The sequence below is a fragment of the Rhodamnia argentea genome, chromosome 1 (genome assembly GCF_020921035.1).
Source record: "Rhodamnia argentea isolate NSW1041297 chromosome 1, ASM2092103v1, whole genome shotgun sequence".
Classification (NCBI taxonomy): domain Eukaryota; kingdom Viridiplantae; phylum Streptophyta; class Magnoliopsida; order Myrtales; family Myrtaceae; genus Rhodamnia; species Rhodamnia argentea.
Genome location: NC_063150.1, coordinates 14,408,631 through 14,427,823, shown reverse-complemented (window position 1 = coordinate 14,427,823; position 19,193 = coordinate 14,408,631). Strand labels below are relative to the sequence as shown.

General features: G+C 38.5%; 1 protein-coding gene and 1 long non-coding RNA gene across 3 annotated transcripts; both read left to right on the top strand.

The window, feature by feature from the left end:
• Positions 1-9,471: 9,471 nt before the first annotated feature.
• On the top strand, positions 9,472-15,054 carry LOC115730471. The gene is made up of 5 exons (XM_030661088.2): positions 9,472-9,707; positions 9,891-10,088; positions 10,524-10,754; positions 11,471-13,336; positions 13,982-15,054. Exons 1-5 carry the CDS (start codon positions 9,668-9,670, stop codon positions 14,638-14,640), a joined length of 2,994 nt encoding a protein of 997 aa, XP_030516948.2. The 5' UTR covers positions 9,472-9,667; the 3' UTR covers positions 14,641-15,054.
• Positions 15,055-17,375: 2,321 nt separating this feature from the next.
• LOC125316617 lies at positions 17,376-19,154 on the top strand. Of its 2 annotated transcripts, XR_007199744.1 has the most exons (3): positions 17,412-17,460; positions 18,302-18,823; positions 18,909-19,154. It is a non-coding gene; the product is annotated as an uncharacterized LOC125316617 (long non-coding RNA). The 2 variants fall into 2 exon arrangements; XR_007199745.1 differs by having other exon boundaries at positions 17,376-17,460; positions 18,302-19,154.
• The last annotated feature ends 39 nt before the right edge of the window (positions 19,155-19,193 follow it).

Genomic DNA, 19,193 nt, shown 5'->3' with positions numbered 1-19,193 from the left:
CCTTAATTGAATTCATATATGCAATATCAAGGGATTTCTTAGTATAACATACATATATATGATTTTCTTTCTTGATTTGAAAACTTAAATCTTGAGTAATGATCCGACGCCATTGTACGGTTTAGGGTTTGCGTACGTCTAAAAAACATCGCAATGCAAGAATGGATTCGAAGCATCTAATGGATGTAGGAATCTAATTAACATAAGGCAAGCAAAAAAGGCATGAATCCGATGATTTATTAGCTACACTTGTGTATACTTCCAACCAATCAGTAGCGAAATAACGTTCAAATCAAATTTGTTCAATTTGTTCGACCAAAAAAATATATATATGTTCAATTTGAGTCAAACTAATGTGAGCAAAACAATGTTCAAACGTCAGCACATGTTAAAAGAGTGTATGGCGTGACATTAGGACACCTAGCATGATAAATGAATACATTACGAGAATTAGGATGGAAAAACTATATATGTTGGAAATGATTAGATGCAAATTTTCGAAAACTTTTACTAAAACCAAGTTCAAATTTTCCCAAACATGATTTCGAAACACTTATCGAAAACGAGTGACATGTGGGGGTCTCGATTTGCAAACCAACGGCCTTTAAGCTGTCCCACCTTTTAGATGTGGGAAGACTCGATTCCCTTGATATGCGAACCTAGGTATGGTTAATCTAATATGATTTACTATCCTCTCACGACTTCAAATTCCGGTTCATTGGCAGCGCGACACTTCAATATCCAACATCGATTCCTAAATCAACAACTTATGTTCTACCAAATAGAAGTAGTAATTTCAATTGAATCTCGGTAAATTAATGGCTTATGTTTTCCTAATAGTATTTGCTGAATTCAAGAATTTAATTTGACATGACTTCGACCTAAGCGCGAAGGGAAACACGAGCAAGGGAGGGAAGAACTGCAGTTAAAGAACTCAAATTACAAAGTGAAGAGACATGCTTACTTTGAGAGAAAACATGGAAAAGGCCTTTTCGGATTATTATTATTATTATTAATGCTAGGGAAGGGGAGGGGGGTATGCAATGGGCCAAAATGGTCAAAGCAAAGAAGGCTGAATAAGGCCCGTCGCTCGTTGTTCATTGCCCCTGGGCCATGGGCCCCTTGAAATAGATGTTGGGCCGGCCCAAATATCCCCTGAATTGGGCTAAGGTCGCACGGCCCGATGCCATTTGGCGCTGACTTGAATTTCTATTAAAATAATCTAAATATTTCTTATAAACTTTGACCACGTTTCTCTTTTATCCGAGGTTGAATTCGCCTGATTTTCACATCCATAGGAAGGTGGTCACCTGAACTTTTGAGAAATGTGGTGTGATTTCCAAAAGTGGGTCGGGTATGAATCAAGCCAAATGGATGATCTTGGTGAAAAGTTGCGTTATCTTATTCGATAAAGCTCACATGCTTCTCGAGGTGTTCGAAACTTGCGAGTAGATTTACATGACGTCATCACTTGATTTTGGGAAATATGCAATTTTGCCTGCACCATTGAGATCGGAAAATTATGATTACAAGTCTTAATATCTTTGCCGTCTAACCATCCGACTTGGATAAATTAGATGTCTTTAGAAAGCTCTTGCAAAGCAAAACCTAATTATACCCTTCGATCACAACTTTATGATCGTCCGTGATCGATCAAATTTTGGTCAAATCCTGATAAATAGTTAGATACCTACATAGGCAACAAATAAAGAGTACATTGATTCATCGCCCAATCTATTCAATGGGTTTCCCTACATCTTATCCATTCACAGTTTATTTCTTTTCACCTAACGCGTAGCAAATGTAGCTTTCATTCATTTCAGGGGCTGTACTATATTTATTTTTGTTCCAATATAATTTTATAGAAAACTTGTCAACTAACGGACTGTTAAAGATATGACACATACACTTTAAATTAAGGTTTTTTTTTTCAAATATTATTCTGCAATTACTTATGCTTAATACGTGCTCGAAATTAAGTTATCCCTAGTTTGGACATGTAACTCAAAACTTGTTATTTTGGATTATTTACCTACTTGTCCAAACAAATGTAAGTTGTTTTACGAGTAAGTTACCACTTGATTCGATTCGATGCTAATTCACGATTTATGAATCTATGAGATTTCGATTCGCCATTTGTCACTCAATTTGACAATTACAATTTCATGTGTTTTTTTTTCTATTATTATAATACAAGGGCATGGACGTGAAAATCTAGCTATCTATAAGCCCGCAAAACACCCTACAAGCCCAATTAATCCATTAATTACATACCCTTGACTTATGCAAGTGATATTGTCCCAGAGCAATTTGCACACGGTTGGTGAGATTTGAACGGAGGCCACGCGGTTTTCTTGAATTGAAAATCTCCCAACACCTCAACTAATTACGTCAACGTAGGAGTTTATAAAGAAAAAGACAATAGAGGCCTAGGTTTGAACTCTAGTAGCCTTCATTGTGCAAGATGCGCTCATCCGGTTGGCATCACCATAAAAAGAAGTATCAAAGTCCGTCTAATGAGATTGGATTTCTCAAACGCCACGTTCTTCATAAATTTAAAACCCTTATGCTCTCTCTCTCTCTCTCTCTCTCTCTCTCTCTCATTTCTTTGCAAATTATTTAAGATCAAGTCTATTTTACAACTCCTCGCATGAGCCATATGTTAGTGACATTTAACACGAGGAAGTTAACCATTATAAAGGTTCATGTCGAGGGCTTCGTAAACGTTGTGACATTCTCGGAAAAACAAAAATGAGGCTAGACGCAAGAGTTGTCGAAAGGAGGAAAATTTGATGGAGTAACAAGCGAAAAGAGATCATTAATAAAGGATTTATCTCTCTCTCTCTCTCCCTCCTCGGTTCTACTTGTAGAGATATTGACTTCGCAAACATGAAGATGGGCCTTTTGACCAAAAAAAAAAATAGACATGGGCCTTGTAATATTGGGCCCAAATAGGCCCTTATAGTGTACTTTCCATTTGGGGATATTGACCATCATTTCCACAAAAATTTTTTTTTTTTTGGTCGAACATATCCGCAATTTAAAAAAACATCTTTTTGCCTTGATGCACACCAGAAATTTACACTCTGAAAAATGAAAATCCAATGTCAAGGATTGGAAATTTTCGGAAAAGAAAATAACGACTAGGTAAATTATTTGCGGGTGAGATACCCAACTTGAAATTCACCGTACAACGTGAGGATGGCAACCGTAGAATTTGAAATGTGATGAGAATGAAGTCGAGGATGGTATGGTATTTCTAGTTTCGAGGGCTTTTTTTTCTACCATAGATGTTCAAATAAAGATTAGGTAATTGGAAAAAAAAAAAAGGACTCCCTAAATTAAACAAGCCGCCTTTTCGGCCAAAACAAATAAAATGCTACCTTTGGCCCAAAATATGAAACACTCTACCAAAGTTAATTTCGGTACAGGTAAAAGAGTTGGTAGTCACCTAAATACCATAATGGTAACAATAACAACAACAATGATAGTAGTAGTGGTCATGGTGGTAGTCTAGTAGTGAGACTTGCATGTTAAGTATTTAATAGCTAAAAGTTATTTAATGTTGGTTATTTCTACATGGGCTCAACCACCACCCATCCGCAACCTTAGGGCAACCTCGAGGCCAGGAGATCTTTTTTTTTTTAATTTCGAAAGATGCGTTCATATATCAAAATATTCAAGAGGTACATAGAAGGCTTTAGAGTCCCAAATAACTATGAAACAAAACAAAAACTTAAAAGCATAGTCTGTAATTGACAGCATACTTTCATCTCTCAAGAACAAATTTATCATAGTAATAATTCGATGGGCGATTACCAAATCCGGTGATGAGCATATGTCGAACTCTCCCACTCCATTTGCAAGAGCTTATGGTAGGCTAAAAGAGCTTTATTATAAATACTTGATGTCATTCACACCATCTCTACGACCCCACTTGCTCTAAGTTCCCTCTTTCAAGCTTCATTTCCCATTGTATTGGGATGTAGTTCATACTCCCCTGCGATGAGAAAGCACGTGGGTCTCGCTCCATACTAAGTGGGTGAAGATCCGGGAGAGCCGTCCCTACAAAGGTCTCAAGGGGCCAGCACTCCTTGGACACTAGAGAGCTTTTACGATTTAAGCTCATAATTTTTCATTAGTAATTTGGGTTTAGGCCCATGGATATCTATTGTTAAATATATATTTTTTCGCTTGTAATTGAGTGATGTAACGAGAGGTGCAAGATGATAACATAGTGGAATCCTCTACTGGACGTAACTCTAGTTTAAAGGTAAATCGGAATAAAATCTCGTGCTTCAATTTCTCTTTCTTGTTTTACGATTTACTTCGATTTGATTGTGCATCGAATCCTAGCATGTTCACCCTTGGCTCCCTTAAGTATCCATGTTCTAAAACCCGAACCCATTTTCATCTTTGCACGCGCGTCTTCACAAACAAGCTAGTTATGTGCATTTAAATTAGGGCTAAGCATGGGTCGGGCCGGGCCGGACCGAACAACTTGTCTCCAAACTTTTGGTCCGACCTAGATATTTGCGAGCATGAGCCTTCCAAAGCCGAGGATGGTGGCGATAGCCTGAATTTTAAATGCATTAATGTAAAAAGCAACCATAGAAGACCCGCTATGATAAACTCTAACACATCAAAACGACTACGAAAATCTGGAATTCAAAATCATAGAAATATTTAAATATCGTAGATGTTCACAATAGAAAGTGGTGGTAAATAGACAGCAAAAAAGGGTAGATGTCTCGAGAATTCAAAGAGAAGCAGAGAAGAATTCGAGGAATATCAATGTATTCAATCGTCAAAAAGTAAATAAAAAGAGTTGCGAATCTAATTTTTTATGGAGTTAAAAGCACCTAAAAACTAATTTCAATAAACACCGGTTACCTCTAATTAAACAAGAGACATTACCTAACTAAATAGGAAATAAAAGAATAAAAAATCGCAAATTAAACAAATCTATCCATTGTGAAGAGTGCTCGAGCCAAAGCTTGTGGTGGTGCTTAGGGGTGAATGGTTCCAGGTTCCTTATAGGCTCCACCTAGAACCTAGAATCTACCCGTCGGTGATGATTCCTCATTTTTTGGAACTTGGAACATACTCGTCATACCTTGGAACCTGGAACCTATCCTATCACGGGTTCTAGGGTTGGTTCCAAGGTACCCGAGAACCTATCAATTTATTTTATTTTATTTTATTTTATTTTTTCATTTTTAGTTAAGCAAAATAAGAGTGAACGCTACAACATCTAAGAAAAAGTAGAGGTGAGTGGTTTTAGGTTCCGTATAGATTACATTTAGAACCCGAAACCAATCTATTGGAACACGTTTAACCCGGAAACCTAAAAATTTGTTTGGCTCCAAATTATACACTCATCATCGGACGCCATAGAATATTGTAGAGTCGTGTAAAAATATATACTAAGAAAAATATAAAAAATTATTTTAGAATCTATGGTCCAGGTTCCAAGTTCCAGGTTCTAGGTAGTGGAACCTGGAATCTACCCGTTGGAACATGTTCCTCAATTTTTGAAACCTGGAACCTACCATACATACCTTGGAACCAGGAACCAAATCGCTTACAAGTTCTAGTTCCAGGTTCTTAGTTTTACCTCGAAACCATGCTCACCCCTAATGGTGTTTGACGCGCCACTCGGATAGTGCGAAATCGAAGCATTTTGTTCATTAAGAATATGTTTGGTAACGTTTCTATTCTAAAATAATTATTTTGATTAGAATCGATTTTTTTTATTTTATTCCTGGATGAGTTTTAAAAAATCAGAACGCGTTTGGTAATCGCATAAAATTTCTATTCTCGAAATAGAAACGTATTTAGTAACTGCACAAAATTTATGTTATGAGAAATAATTTCTCTACTCAATTTGTCATTTAAATTAAATAATTACATAATCACATTTGATGACTTTCTCCGGACCCACAAGTGCGATCCTCTTGCATTATGACATCTTTTTGGCCAAAATAGGGATACTTAAGATTTGTTCCTTGGAAGGATAATACACTAAAATTGTTGTTTTTCCATACTTTTCTTGAGGCTATGCATATGATAAGGATGAAAGATGTGACTCTGATTATCTTTTATTACTCAGAATTAATAAAATCCATCTTTGTCACATAAGTGGTTCGGTTTTACTCTTTGATACCATGTAGATGGTCATTGATGCAACACGGTACTCCGACAACAAATTAGGTAAGACTTAGAAAAATCAAAAGACAAAATCACCAAAAATAGGATTGGCTAGTTGAATAGATTAATTTCTTATTTTTTGAGATTTTTTTGCAATTTTTAGGATTTTTTGGAACGATTTGCTCATGATGGGGAAAATTATCATTTGGAAGAAATCGAATGGAAAAATCGTCAAAAATAGGATTTACTAGTTGAAATGACTCATCTCCTAATTTTTGAGATTTTTTTTTTATTTTGGAATTTTTTCTGAATTTTTTCTGATTTTTTTATAATCTTTTTTTTTATGAACTTTTCATTTTTTTTGGATTTTTTAATCATTTTATGATTTTTTCAATTTTTTTATTAATATAAAAAATTTTAGTAAAAAAATTATCCATACCCAATTGGGTTGACCTTGCCCATACCTTGTAGACGTCCGACAAAGTAAAATAAGGCTATCGTTGCCTTTTTGATTCTCAAAAGTGTTTTTTTTTAGAAACAACTTTTTTTTTTCTTATTTTTGGTCCAAAAGTGCTCTCGGGAGCGGAATCAGAATCATTTGCATTACTAAACATGTTTCTGATTCTTTTTTATTTCGGAAAACAAAAACAGAGGAACATAAACGTTGCCAAACATGCCCTAAAACTCCGTTTGTTTCCTCAGAAATGAATGATTTGGAATTTTTTTTCCTTCGGAAACGAATTGCTTGTATCGCTTGAAATAATTAGTTAATGAAAAGTGTTTTCATTGTCAACTATAAATTTAGGTCTAAAACAATTTCGCAGATAATGAAAATGTTTTACGTTCATTTATTTTCGTAGGCTATATGAGCGATCGTTTTATATAAAAAAAAATTCAAATCATTCACTTTTTCGAAAGACAAATGGAGCTCGAGTTTCTAGAGTAAAGTTATTCATATTTTGTTTATTCTAGCGGGGTCTGACCAATCGGCCTCCAACTACCTTAATCCCGAAAGACCGGATTGGCCGGAACTAAAAGTTCACTTTACAAGCATGGTGACCCGACCCGGGACAACTGGGTTTAATAACACTCCGAAAGTGTTTACTTAAAGTGTTCCGGAACCCCTTAACAAAAAATGTTCCAAAAGTGTTCGAACTTTTGAAAAAGAACACTTTGAACAAAATTAAGGAACAAAAAAACTTGTTTCTTGTTCTTGAACACTTTTTGGAAACAACTCGAGGCGAACTTGTGCAAGCCACCACAGTCCACCATCCAACCCGCCCAGCCGATTGGCCGCAAAGTCCACCCAGCATGTGACGCCGCCGCGTTCAAACTTAAATCCTTCCTTTTGGTTAAAAAGTGTTTTTTTTTACTTGCCAAACGCATTTGTTCTTGAAAATCGTAGCGAAAAAAAACAAAAAATGTTTCGTTACAAATATGTCGACGGAACTTACACTAGACTCCAAAAAAGGAAAAAAAATTGGGCGGGCCCGGGATTTCGGGCCGCCGGGTATTTTCGCACAGCCCTTCATATGATAAACGGATCTCTACAAATCTTGTTCGTACCTAAGACATTAATCTGAAAACGATGCGACGAAGTTCGTATAACGTGGGCTACGTCATTGATGTCTTGTCTTCAAAAATCAGAGCACTGGGCCTCCTACATGGTCCCCAATATTAAAAAAAGATGTTGGAGGGCTTACCAACACTAATGATATGTTTGGGTCCTAACCGTACATATGCAAGTTCGCTTTAAAAGCTATTTTGCAAGCCCTTCGAGCCGGAGAAAGTTACCACCTGCAATCCGGGTTTTTATCTAAGTCGATACGACGTGGATCGATCTCTCAAAACATCACAAAAAGCTCCAAGCTGATCCTAATCTTTGCCTTTCTCGTCGGCGACACGTATCGTACGAGAATTACATTTCAGAGCAGAATCCAAATAAGGGTCATCGATAGTGAACTAATTTGTTAAATACGGTTCCCAGTTAAAAAGTAGATGGATTTCTAATATGTCTCGATGTCTTCGTGGCATTGCAAATCTTGAATTAACTAAATGAGGCGAAAGCGACGCATTTAAAACGAAAATGGACAACATATGTATTTTATTGGATCAGGACACATGGCTTACATGCTCGGCGATTTTGTTTGCTCAACAACTGCGACTAAATATGTACTACCAAATGGAGATGACTCGTTTCGAGTAGACAAAAAGTCAAAATTGGCAATAGCATCGTCAAAATGCAACGGTTGGCTCAGAGACCAGAAAATTTATTTGATCTTCGGCTCCGTTTATTTCGTGAAAAATAACTTTTCCTAAAATAGTTTTCAGATTTTCCGACGTTTGGTTCATAGAAAATAAGCTAGTCTAGAAAAACATTTTCCTCCATGAAAAAAATCACTTCAAAAGTGAGAAAATTATTTTCCTCTTTTTTAGGAGGGAAAAACATTTTTCTCATCTTTCTTTCATCCTCTCTTTTACACTTCCTTTTTTTATAATTTATTTTTTTACTTTTTTTTCATTTTTTTAAAAAAAATTCCAATTTTTTCTTTTTTCTTTTCTTTTTTCCTTCTTCCTCATTCTTCCTTCACCGACCGCGGACCTTGGCGACGGTTGTCTGAACGACGATCGACCGTGATACGATCTGACAGGCCATGACACGGACTGACAAGCCACGAGCTCAACAAATTCAAGTGAGCTCGAGCTCACCCAAGGTCGGGGCAAGATCGACGAGCCCAAGATTGTCGGGATAGGTCGAGCCTCGAGCTCACCTACGGTGGTCACCGACACGACAACCGGCCAAAATCAAAGAAAAAAATAAAAATATAAAAGAAAAGAGAAAAAAGATAAAATAAATAATTTAAAATTTTGATTTAAAATAAATAAATAAAAGAATAAAAAAGAAAAAAATATTATTAAAAATAGCCCATGGAGAAAATCAAATACGATTTTTCATACCAAACAACGAAAAATATTTTTCGAGTCTTTTTCATGATTTAGCCAAATACCAAAAATATTATTTCTAAAAAATAATTTTTTAAAAATTATATTTTTTGCAAACAAATGAACCTTCATATCATTTCTAAGGGAAACAAACATAATGTGCGAGTTATATTGTTGTTCGGTAAATAAAAAAAAAAAACAAAGAGGAAATCGAAGAAAGGCGCTCCGAGGGACGGTGCTAAAGTACGCTGGGGGTGCTTTGGTCGCGGAAACTCGCGACGAAATTCCGTTACGGTCCTTGTCTCGCTTGTCTGTATTGTCTGTATTGCATCGTTTCACCCTACCAAACCCGAAAACAATATGGACTGTTGTCGCACCCTCGCTCTCGTACTGCCCGACTTTTCTCCGGCACGACCAGAAGAACACAAGAGACTCGTTTGTTGCTTGTCTTTTCCTCTCTAAGTCGTCCTTGGATTACCTTCTTCCCTCGTCGCCCTCTCCATCTCTCTCTCTCTCTCTCTCTCTCTCTCTCTCTCTCTTCCCCTGTCGCTGCATCTTCACTGCAACGCCAAAGATGGAGAGTCAAGATCAAAGGAAGGATCACTCTTCCTCAGGTCCCTGCCTGCGCTTTGCTTCTACTCTTCGATGTCCCCCACTCAGCAAGTTTTGATCTTTAGGCTGCGAAAAGATGCACCAATTTCTGGGCCCCATTTCCCCCTTTTTTTTTTTTTTCTATTCAGCTTGGCTTGCGACCTTGGGATGGATTTTTAGTTGAGGGTTTTGTGTTGTTGTTGCAGGGCATGAGAGCCATAGCGTGCATTTGTGTCACAAATGTGGATGGCCGTTTCCAAACCCTCACCCGAGTGCTAGACACAGGCGCGCTCACAGGCGGGTCTGTGGAAAGCTTGATGGGTATAAGCTGGCTGGTTCTGATGAGAACCCCCATTTGAATGTTTCGGACGATGAGCGTTCTGATGACGATAACAAAACCCCAAGTGAGCCTCTTTATTCTGATTTGCTGCGTCTTTTGGGTTTCGTTGACGTGGCTTAATTGAGGTTGGGTATGGTTTTATGTGTTTTTGTTTTCCTCCCCTTTTTGTGGGATTCGAGGTTGTGTCTGTTTTTTGGTCAGAAAATATGTGGCTAGATGAAACGATCACAATGTCGTGAAGCCAGAGAGTGCTCACTACAGGAAACAAGAATAGTAAAGTTTCGAGTAGAAGTTGTTTCTTCAAATGCCAAATGTTTTTGATTGGAAGTGTTACTTTGTCAAAGCTAATTAGAACTGTTGTTTTGCCACTAAATGGTCGGCAGTGAGAAGAAAAACTGTTTTGGAATTTCAAAGGAATAAATGTGCTGGGCAGATTCTAATTTTTGAACACCCTTCCTTAGTAAAGGCACCGACATTCGAACATGATTTGTTCCTCCAGGCCCAAAGGTTGAAGAGGGAAGTCAAGTTGAACTGGGTAAAAGTGCAACCGCTGAAAGATCAATCTCCGTGGAGGAGGAAGTGTTTTCAGATGCAGTGACGAACTTTCCAGATGGTGGATTGAGTACACAGAGTGAAGGTCTTTTGCATGGTGTTGAGTCAGTTTGCATTGCCAGAAAGATATCTGACAATGATCCTACTGTGGAAGTTTCTGGTGAAAGTGCAACTACAGGTGGGTGTTAGGTGTAGAGGAGTTATAATTAATATGAGCTGATTTGTTGGCTTTTTTTTTCTTCTCAAAATCAGGAATTTCTGCTTTTGATAGCTTGGTAGTTTTGCTTTAGGGGATTTTACATTAAAATGAGAGACTTAATTTTGGAGTTTATGGGTTTTGCAAACATCAGTGGGGAAGTCTAATACTCCTTCCTTCCTCTGAGTATACTCTTTCCATATATCGGTCATTTTATCTTCTTGAAGAATAAAGAAACGTAGACTTGCTGTTTCTGACTCCAAGGCTCCATAACTGCTGATAAATGAAGAGCTTGGAGGTTTTTTTTTGGGTCACATAAGAAGAGCTTGGAGTTGACGAGTTTAGTTGGGGGAAGAATTTAGATGGTTATCTTCGTTATTAGATTGTGGCTCCTGAATTTCTGATCTTGCAAAAAGATTCTTGTCTTTTAGTATCATGTTGATGCCAAACAGCATATGGTCAGAACTGGGGCTATCTCTGTATGCACTATGCACACGTATAGTTGCCTAGAGACCTTTTTTAACTGTTTTTTAGTATTTATCCTTCTGTTTCTTCTGGAGCTTTTTGAATTTTCTCTTGTTCGTTTGGGAGCCTTTTAAGGTGGTTCGTCCTCATGACTATGCTTTGCTTTTCTGTTTTGTTTCTCTAATATCAAAGGAGTTGTGTCCATAATCTCATTTGTTACTTTCAATGGACAGAAGTTGTTCCACAAGATTCCCATTTGGCGGGCAGTAGCACCAAGGAAAAAGTTGCACCTTCTGTGGTCACGAATGAGAAGCTAAGCAGTGAAAATAACATTCAAGATCTGTTTACTAGTCCTGCCATATCTGAGCAGGAGCAGCCTGCTGAGAAATTCTCTAACTTGCTGAATGATAAACAAAATGAAACTGTACCTGATTCCTCACTTCTACAATCTGAAGCTCCTGTGGAGTCATTGGCCGAAGTTACAGCAACGACTGATAGGGAGACGGTAAAAGCATTTTCCGAAGACAATATTTCACAAGAGACTGATGTTAAGTTAGATAAGGGAATGGCAGGCTCTCATGTACCATGTAATGATGAGAAAGAAATATCTGGTGTAATACCAAGTGATGGAGGCTTTCAATTGGGGAAGTCCGGTGACATTTTGTTCTCTGAGGTATCTCCGAGTGGTCTTGCCCCGAACTTGTCTTCTGAGCAACTGGATGTTTCTGATGATATGCCCCAGGAAACAGTGGACAAAACACAAGAATTAGAGCTAAGTATTCCTGTATATCCTGTCGATGGTTGTGCTAAAACCTTGGGCGAGACTGGAATCTTCCATGTGCTGACTGTACCTAAGGATATACCTATAAGAGAACATGGTGAGAAGTTCATTGAAGACTTTAAGGATCATAAACAAATCAAAGTTCTGCAAACTGATGACTTGGGTTCAGTTCCAACAATTGGTCAGAAGGAAGATGACACAGTTCCTGTTCCCGAGGATTTTTCCAGTCCAAACCTAAAAGTACAGGAGGAAGTTGCAGAGGTTTCTTTAGATGTATATATTTCAGAGACCAGTTCAGCTCGGCAACTTGAGATTCTTAAGCCTGTGGATGAAAATGCACCTCTTCAGAGCGATGTGATTTTATCTGAAGATAGCATCAACACTCATGAAAGTCAAGGGCTCAATGAAGTAGAGACTGCCAAAGAAGCAGTAACAGCTGCAGTGGAAGAAAACAATGTGACTGTGCAAATGGAAAAGGTGGAACCGACGGACACAGTTAATAGTTCATCGCAAATTGAAGTTCCTGTAGATGATGTGAAATCATCATCCGACCTGAATACAATGGTTGCTCTGGCATATACTGAAGTTCGTGAAACGAGTGGCATAACAGGTGAAATCGACAGTACTAACAATGTCATCGCTATAATTGAGACACCACATACTGTTGGAGATGCTGAGATAAAACGGAATATGGATGAGAGCTTTATAGAGAGTCAAATAATTCCTGAATCAACTGGGATGCAGAGTATTGACCAAGATGACGTGATTAATAGTGAAGGTGATGTTTGTCATGATCAGAGGAACCATGTGAAGGAAAACCTTGATGTTGCCGGGATGGATGTTGCTGAAGGACATGTTTTGGGAAATAACATAAAGAAAGAAAATGCAGCTGAATCCACTTCCACAGATAGCCTTCACAGATGTGAGGATACAGCAGAGAATATCATTCATTGCCCAGAAACTAAGTCAGAAATTGCAAACAAAGCATCGAATACTCGAGAAGGAGCGAAGGAAGGCGAAAAAACTGGCGAGGTTGAATTACAAGGAGCACTTGATACGGAAGTCAGCTCATCAGTGCATGAATTATCTCATGACAGGGATAATGGAATCAAGGAATTGACATCTGAAAAGCATTACAGTAAAGATAATCTGCTTTCTACTGCGAGTGATATCAATATTCCTGGACTTAGTTCTCCTTTGCAAGATGAAAGCGACAAGAAATTTGTTGAACAGCAGCTTGCTGGATTTGTTCATGATGCGTCGGTAGATTCAAGTAGTCGAGCGGATAGCTTAGAATGCAACTGGGGATCTATGTCAGGTACTTTCTACATCTTTAAAATGTGACGAGCAGGCCTTTTTAAAGCTTTTTACTAATGCTTCACTTGGGTAGTGTTTAACCTCTTTAGAATAGGAAGTATTTGACACTGCATAACTTTGAGTACACATTAGAGATCTAAATTGGGCGAACTTTGTACTTATGTTTCGCCAGTAAACAAGTGAAACAAGTTATCCTATTTGGGTATTGGCGATTAGTTTCTCGTGATCTTTAGAGGCAGCACATTGAAAACCTTCTCAATATCTGGTCATATATCTATATCTTGATTGGCATTTTAGCAACAAATGCTCTCTTGATAAATGAAATTCTGATAAAGATGCGAGCAGGAAGCATGTGCATACTTAAGTTCTGGCAATCTCACCGGAACAGTTGTGCACAGCTCTCAGGCAATTGATTGGACAGTGTAACACAGCTTTGTAAGTTTCTATTTGAATTGCTCATGTTTGGCATATTTCCACGCTACTATTGCTTTTCCAATTATAAAAACAAAAGAAAGAACATTCCTAGGCTAATGTTCTTGCTCAGCTTTGTCATGCACCCTGCTTAATTTTTCTGAAGAGTACAATCTTTTCTTTTGCAAGTTAGTTTTTGCCTAATTGTTTTTCTTCTATTTGATTTATGAATCAGTGCTTTCCACTCAGTCAGATCCACCGGTTGCCGTGGAGCCTGATGTTTTTCCACCAAAAGTGCCCCAATCAATGACAGATGCTGCAAAATCAAACCTGGAGCTGGAAAAAATTGAATCAGGTGGAAAAGGTTCGGAGAAAACCGATGTCTTCGAGCCACCATCCTTCATGACACTGGTCGAACCCACCAATAATCAGAATCCTGCAATTTCCATGCAAAACAACGACCCATCAAAATCTGCCTCCGAGCAAGCTGGTTGGTTCCCGTCCCTCCCACATACAGTGAATGACTCTCAAGGAAGGAAGAAGAACGAAGAGATCATAGCCAAAGTCACCAACTGGGGTGCTGGGAAACATCATTCCCCTCTGAAGAGCCTCTTGGTGGAAGCTAACCGCGAGAGCAAGCTGAAGTCATCGAGCCCGAAAGAAAGTTCAGCTCCCATAGGTGCAAAAGACGATGATGCTGCAAAGGATAATAACAAGAATATCGCGTCGGCGACGACAGTTAGCTCGATTTTAGGTTCTTCTGAAGCTGCCGTGAAAGAAACGGACCAAGAATGGAACTCTCCTGCAAGATATCCGACTGACATCAAGAGAGAAAAGAAGGTCAAGGGAAGGCCGTATTGGGCCCAGTTTGTTTGCTGCTCTTCCGTGAATTAGACATCTCAACAGGTCAGCTCATTGGGTAAGGATCTTCGTGAGAGGGTTACTTCTTGTGTTATCGTCTTAGGCTGGTGTAGTGCTATAGTAAACTCCATTGGATTTGCACGCTAGTGTTGAATATAAGCTTGTTTCTGGGTCGCTGTATATTGCATTCTGGTCAAACTTGAAGGATAAATGTGTTCTCTTAATAGATGATGTCGATGGATGGACACGTCACGAGTTGGTGTGTATATGGTAACTGAGAACTAGAGGAGCACGATAGGTTGGTGGCACTTAATGTGCTGCGGCAATATACTCTTCCTCGCGCGTGTGCATTAAGAAGTTTGAGGTCGTGTAGTTTCTTTTCTTTGCATAGCATGATACCAGATTATTGATATGCTTGATCTCGATTGTGTGAAAACTCTAGGTGCTTGAACTCCCCATTTGAATTTTTTCTTTTTGACGGTTCATGTTTGTGTTTTCATGTCTGTTTGTTTAACAATTTAGAGCTGAATTTCTTCTTTTTTATTCTCTGATGAGATTGGGATGTCTCTCAGTTTCCGAAGTTCGATTGTGTTTTAGGCTGGAAAGTTCAGAGTTTGGTTGAAGATCATGAACCATTTTACACCAATGTAGCGTTTGGAGCAGTCCTAGGACGTGACTAAGCATAGATCCAGATTTTAGACTAGATAAGATCATCCCCACCTAGAATTGCTGGGATAAATAGGTTCACCATGTCTGGACAAGATGCTGACTACCTTTGGCAATGATCCCGGTGGCGATCGAGGTGGTCTTGTTTCCAGGCAACCATCCTCGCGACCGTAATTGCATGAGATATTATCTCACTCATGCGGCAATCTATGTAGACGCAATCGCCGTGGCAAGGCCCCAATTGACAACGGGTGTCGTGTTGGTGATTGCAGTTTGTGCGCACAAAAACAGGTCTTTCTAGTTATAAGTTCTTCCGATATCGTGTTCACCAAACTGTTAACTGCATAGTACTACTAGATCTGGTGCCATATGATATCATCTTATACGGTGCCATTCCTGATCAATTACCAAACGAGAGATTAACATCCAAAAGACCCCGAAAGACCTTATAATTGTTCAAAATGTCCTAAGCAAATAACACTTTTGTTAATTCAATTATAAGTTTTTTAATTGTGCTAATTGAGTGCTAAATAACTTCACGTTTTTGCCAATTGGATCCATTCGGTCAATTTTCTTGGAAAATCACTGATATACGGTTAGCGTTGATGTGGGTATGTTTTTAGCACTACTTTAATATTTTTCAGATTTTTATCAATTTTTTAGTAATTAATATAAAAATGGATATGTGTATTGGAAGTTTTAAAACTTATCACGAAGTATAATTGAGTCTTAAAACTTACAAAAAGTGCAATAAAGTCCTAAAACTTATCAAATTGATGCAATCGAGTTATTTCATTAACTCCGTCTATTTAAATTAATGAAAAATATTGATATGACTTCTTTTAATGTCATCTCTCTTCTATATGGTGATACGTGGCTAAAATATGAAACATGAAATATAAGACTAAAATGACATCGTTTTAGCCTGAATTTTAATTTTTTAACTAAAATATTTATTTGATAAAATCAGAAAAAGATATTGTAAATAAAAAAACCAAAGGCACCACCGCCGGCGGCGGAAAGGGCCAGCACTGATCTCCGATGTTTTGTCTATCCTCTTTCCGGCCAACAACTGGAGATGTTTATGTTATTGCATGAACACGTCGCCAATCCAAACGCATGAGCTTATAAAATCATCTGCAATGGCTTTACGGGCATCTGGGGTCGGTGGAATTTTTTTTATTGGGAATATTACCTAATCAATATTAGAATATTAATTCAGTCATAAAATTTTTAATCTTTTCAATTTAGTCAGAAATCTTGCGTGAAATTTCAATGCAGTCCTTTTCAATCAATTTTCGTCGGAAATCTCTGGCGTGGTGATCCAGTCATTACCAAGCGTCCTACATGGCACAACTCCATGTTAGTGCTATGTCGCTATTTAGCGAAAATTGGTTGGAAGGACTCTATTAAAATTTTGTTCAAAAATTTAGGACTAAATTGGTGATATTAGAAAAGTTGATGATTAAATACACATCCGTGCCCTAGATTTGGCATTGATTGGATAATTTCCAATTTTTGGTCCAACGCCGTGGAAACCATATAGTCGCTGTGGCTGTGGCTGGAAATCTGCTGCAAATACGCTATTTCAATTTTTGGAATTTTGTAGGAAATTACCGGGGTGCCATTCTCGGATTTCATTTTCCTATTACGATGACCGAAATGAAGTCCCGCTTCCATATCTCTTCCAGAGATCGATATCCCAATATCTTCTAGTCATTTCCCAAACTAAATAATTGTTACGATGGAACCTTTTTCATCTACCGGAGATTGGCCCGTGTCGATGTCGATACGTGATCCAAACCCTTACCCTCCATTCGTTATAGTCTCTATTGCGATTGAAAAATTAGTAATAATTTCCAATATTTGGGAACATGCTAGTTCTAGAAAATAATTTCAAAATTCCTCGTTTTAGGTTCATTTTCCTCAGGGAAAGGAAAATTATGATCGCGGGGGACCCTCTCTCCAAAATAGGGAAGTAATCTTTTTGTTTCTTTACTCCAACCTCAAAGAGAATCTTTTTCGCTTTTGAATTTCCTGAAACGACAAGCCGTGTAACCCATCTCTTCACTTACGGTTACAAACTGAGATTGATGAGACAAATTTGAATCAGCGGATCGCCATTGTTGCAGCCATCAGTGGTAGCAGTTGCTGAAGGTTACTGAGCAGAGTTGTGTACACATTGCGGTAAGAGAACACATCGAATTTCATTCTTTATTTTAATGTTTTTGGATGTCTGCTTGCCTGTTGTGTCAAAGGCCATTGAGCTTAATCACTCTTATTTTTGCCAGCTTCATGTAAAATCTGGGTGTAGAATTGGGAGAGGGATAGGCGGAAGTCGAACTCGCTATATGTCTTGTTCGTGTGATTCGCCTTATGCAGCTCGAATTCGAGAAATGAATGTGAGGCTTAGGAAGCAATGGTGATGCAGATACATAGATCAAGAAAAGTTAGTTTTTGGCTTGTAAGTTGATGAAAATGGATGAAAGGGTGCTCCAATTATGAGATGCGAGATATGGATGACTTATTCAGGAATGTTGGCATGGTCGAATCGTTCGAGTGGTACCCAACGACAAAGAATCGGGTCTCAAACCTGACTAAAACCAGTAGCTGGTGGCAACGGACCAACCGGAGCATATGGTTAACGGCAATGGAGCAATGTGGCTAGTGGCTACAGGCGGATGAAGGAGTCTGAGCTTTTGGTGCGAGATTTGATTGGCAGTCACTATAGTCGTGAGAGCTTGATTTGCACATGAGATCAGGCTCGAAATCGAGATTAAACGATTGGATTTGTCAGTAATAAATGGCACTAACCACAGTCGTCAGGGTATCTAAGGCCTAAGCTGATTAACTATTGAATGATTGGTGATCAAAGTATTAGGTGGACTTAAATCTGTCTAGTTCTTGGATTATTTTGGTCGTCACTATGGACATTGATCCTTTCTCATCCTGTCTCTCCAATTGTTTATGCTCATATCCTCACACTCTCGTGCCATTCCACAAGCAGGGATAGGTCATTTCCCGCCAGAATCAGTACAAAAAACATGGACGAGCCCAAAGTACCACCTCATTCAAATTGTGCAAAGCAGCCTCAACTCAAAGCATTCTCTTCAGGCAAGGGCGTCAAATCAAGCAAGCCTAGTTGGAGAAAGAAGATTGCAGACACCATTTTGAAGGCGTTGAATTTGCGTGAGAAGACGCAAAAAGCGGGCGCTGGACGTGAAATGGTCGGTAAAGACACAAATTCGCAGTTGAAAAGCAAGAGAAGAGCAAAGTGCGAGGTAAAGGTGAGACCACGCCACCGGGGAAGAAGATATCTTTGTGCTTCTGTTGATGTAGGAGAGGACAGCAGGGAAAGGAGGAAGGAAGAATGGGAATCACAATTGAATCTGTACAATCTCCTGTCATGGTAGAAACTCAGTTGGATATGAAACAGTAGTTTTGTGGCTGCCTCACTAGGGTCAAGGACATCTTGCTCGAGGAATTCGAGGGAGGTTTTCTTCAGTTTTGTGTTACAAATTGTCGATCTAACAAAACAGACTATACCAAGGTATTATGTTCATAATTTGACATGTTTTTAAAAAATTACTAACCGCCAATTCCTAATTTGGAATCATCATCTATCCTCTCGCTAGAGACAGCCAAAGCTTCGAACCACATCCGATGTGTCCTGAAAATGGAGCACAATTCATGTCTGTACTGGCAACTGTGGAGGAGGTTACAAGATAAACGAGATCAACCGATACTTTGTAGGAATTGTTTATCACCTCGATGGATGTAATACTAATGCAATTTGGACTATTAAGTCATCTACAAAAGATGAAGTGAGAACTCCAACATGGGTGTTCTCATAGTAACATCTGCTGATAAAGTTTTGAGGACTTGTAATTGAGATTCATTCGCATAGTAAAGTATATAGT

Excerpts from the sequence above, each read along its gene's own strand:
- LOC115730471 (XM_030661088.2), top strand. The coding sequence starts at position 9,668 with ATGGAGAGTCAAGATCAAAGGAAGGATCACTCTTCCTCAG. Across the intron at positions 9,708-9,890 it reads GAAGGATCACTCTTCCTCAG|GGCATGAGAGCCATAGCGTG; the intron begins GTCCCTGCCTGC and ends TTGTTGTTGCAG. Across the intron at positions 10,089-10,523 it reads TGACGATAACAAAACCCCAA|GCCCAAAGGTTGAAGAGGGA; the intron begins GTGAGCCTCTTT and ends TTGTTCCTCCAG.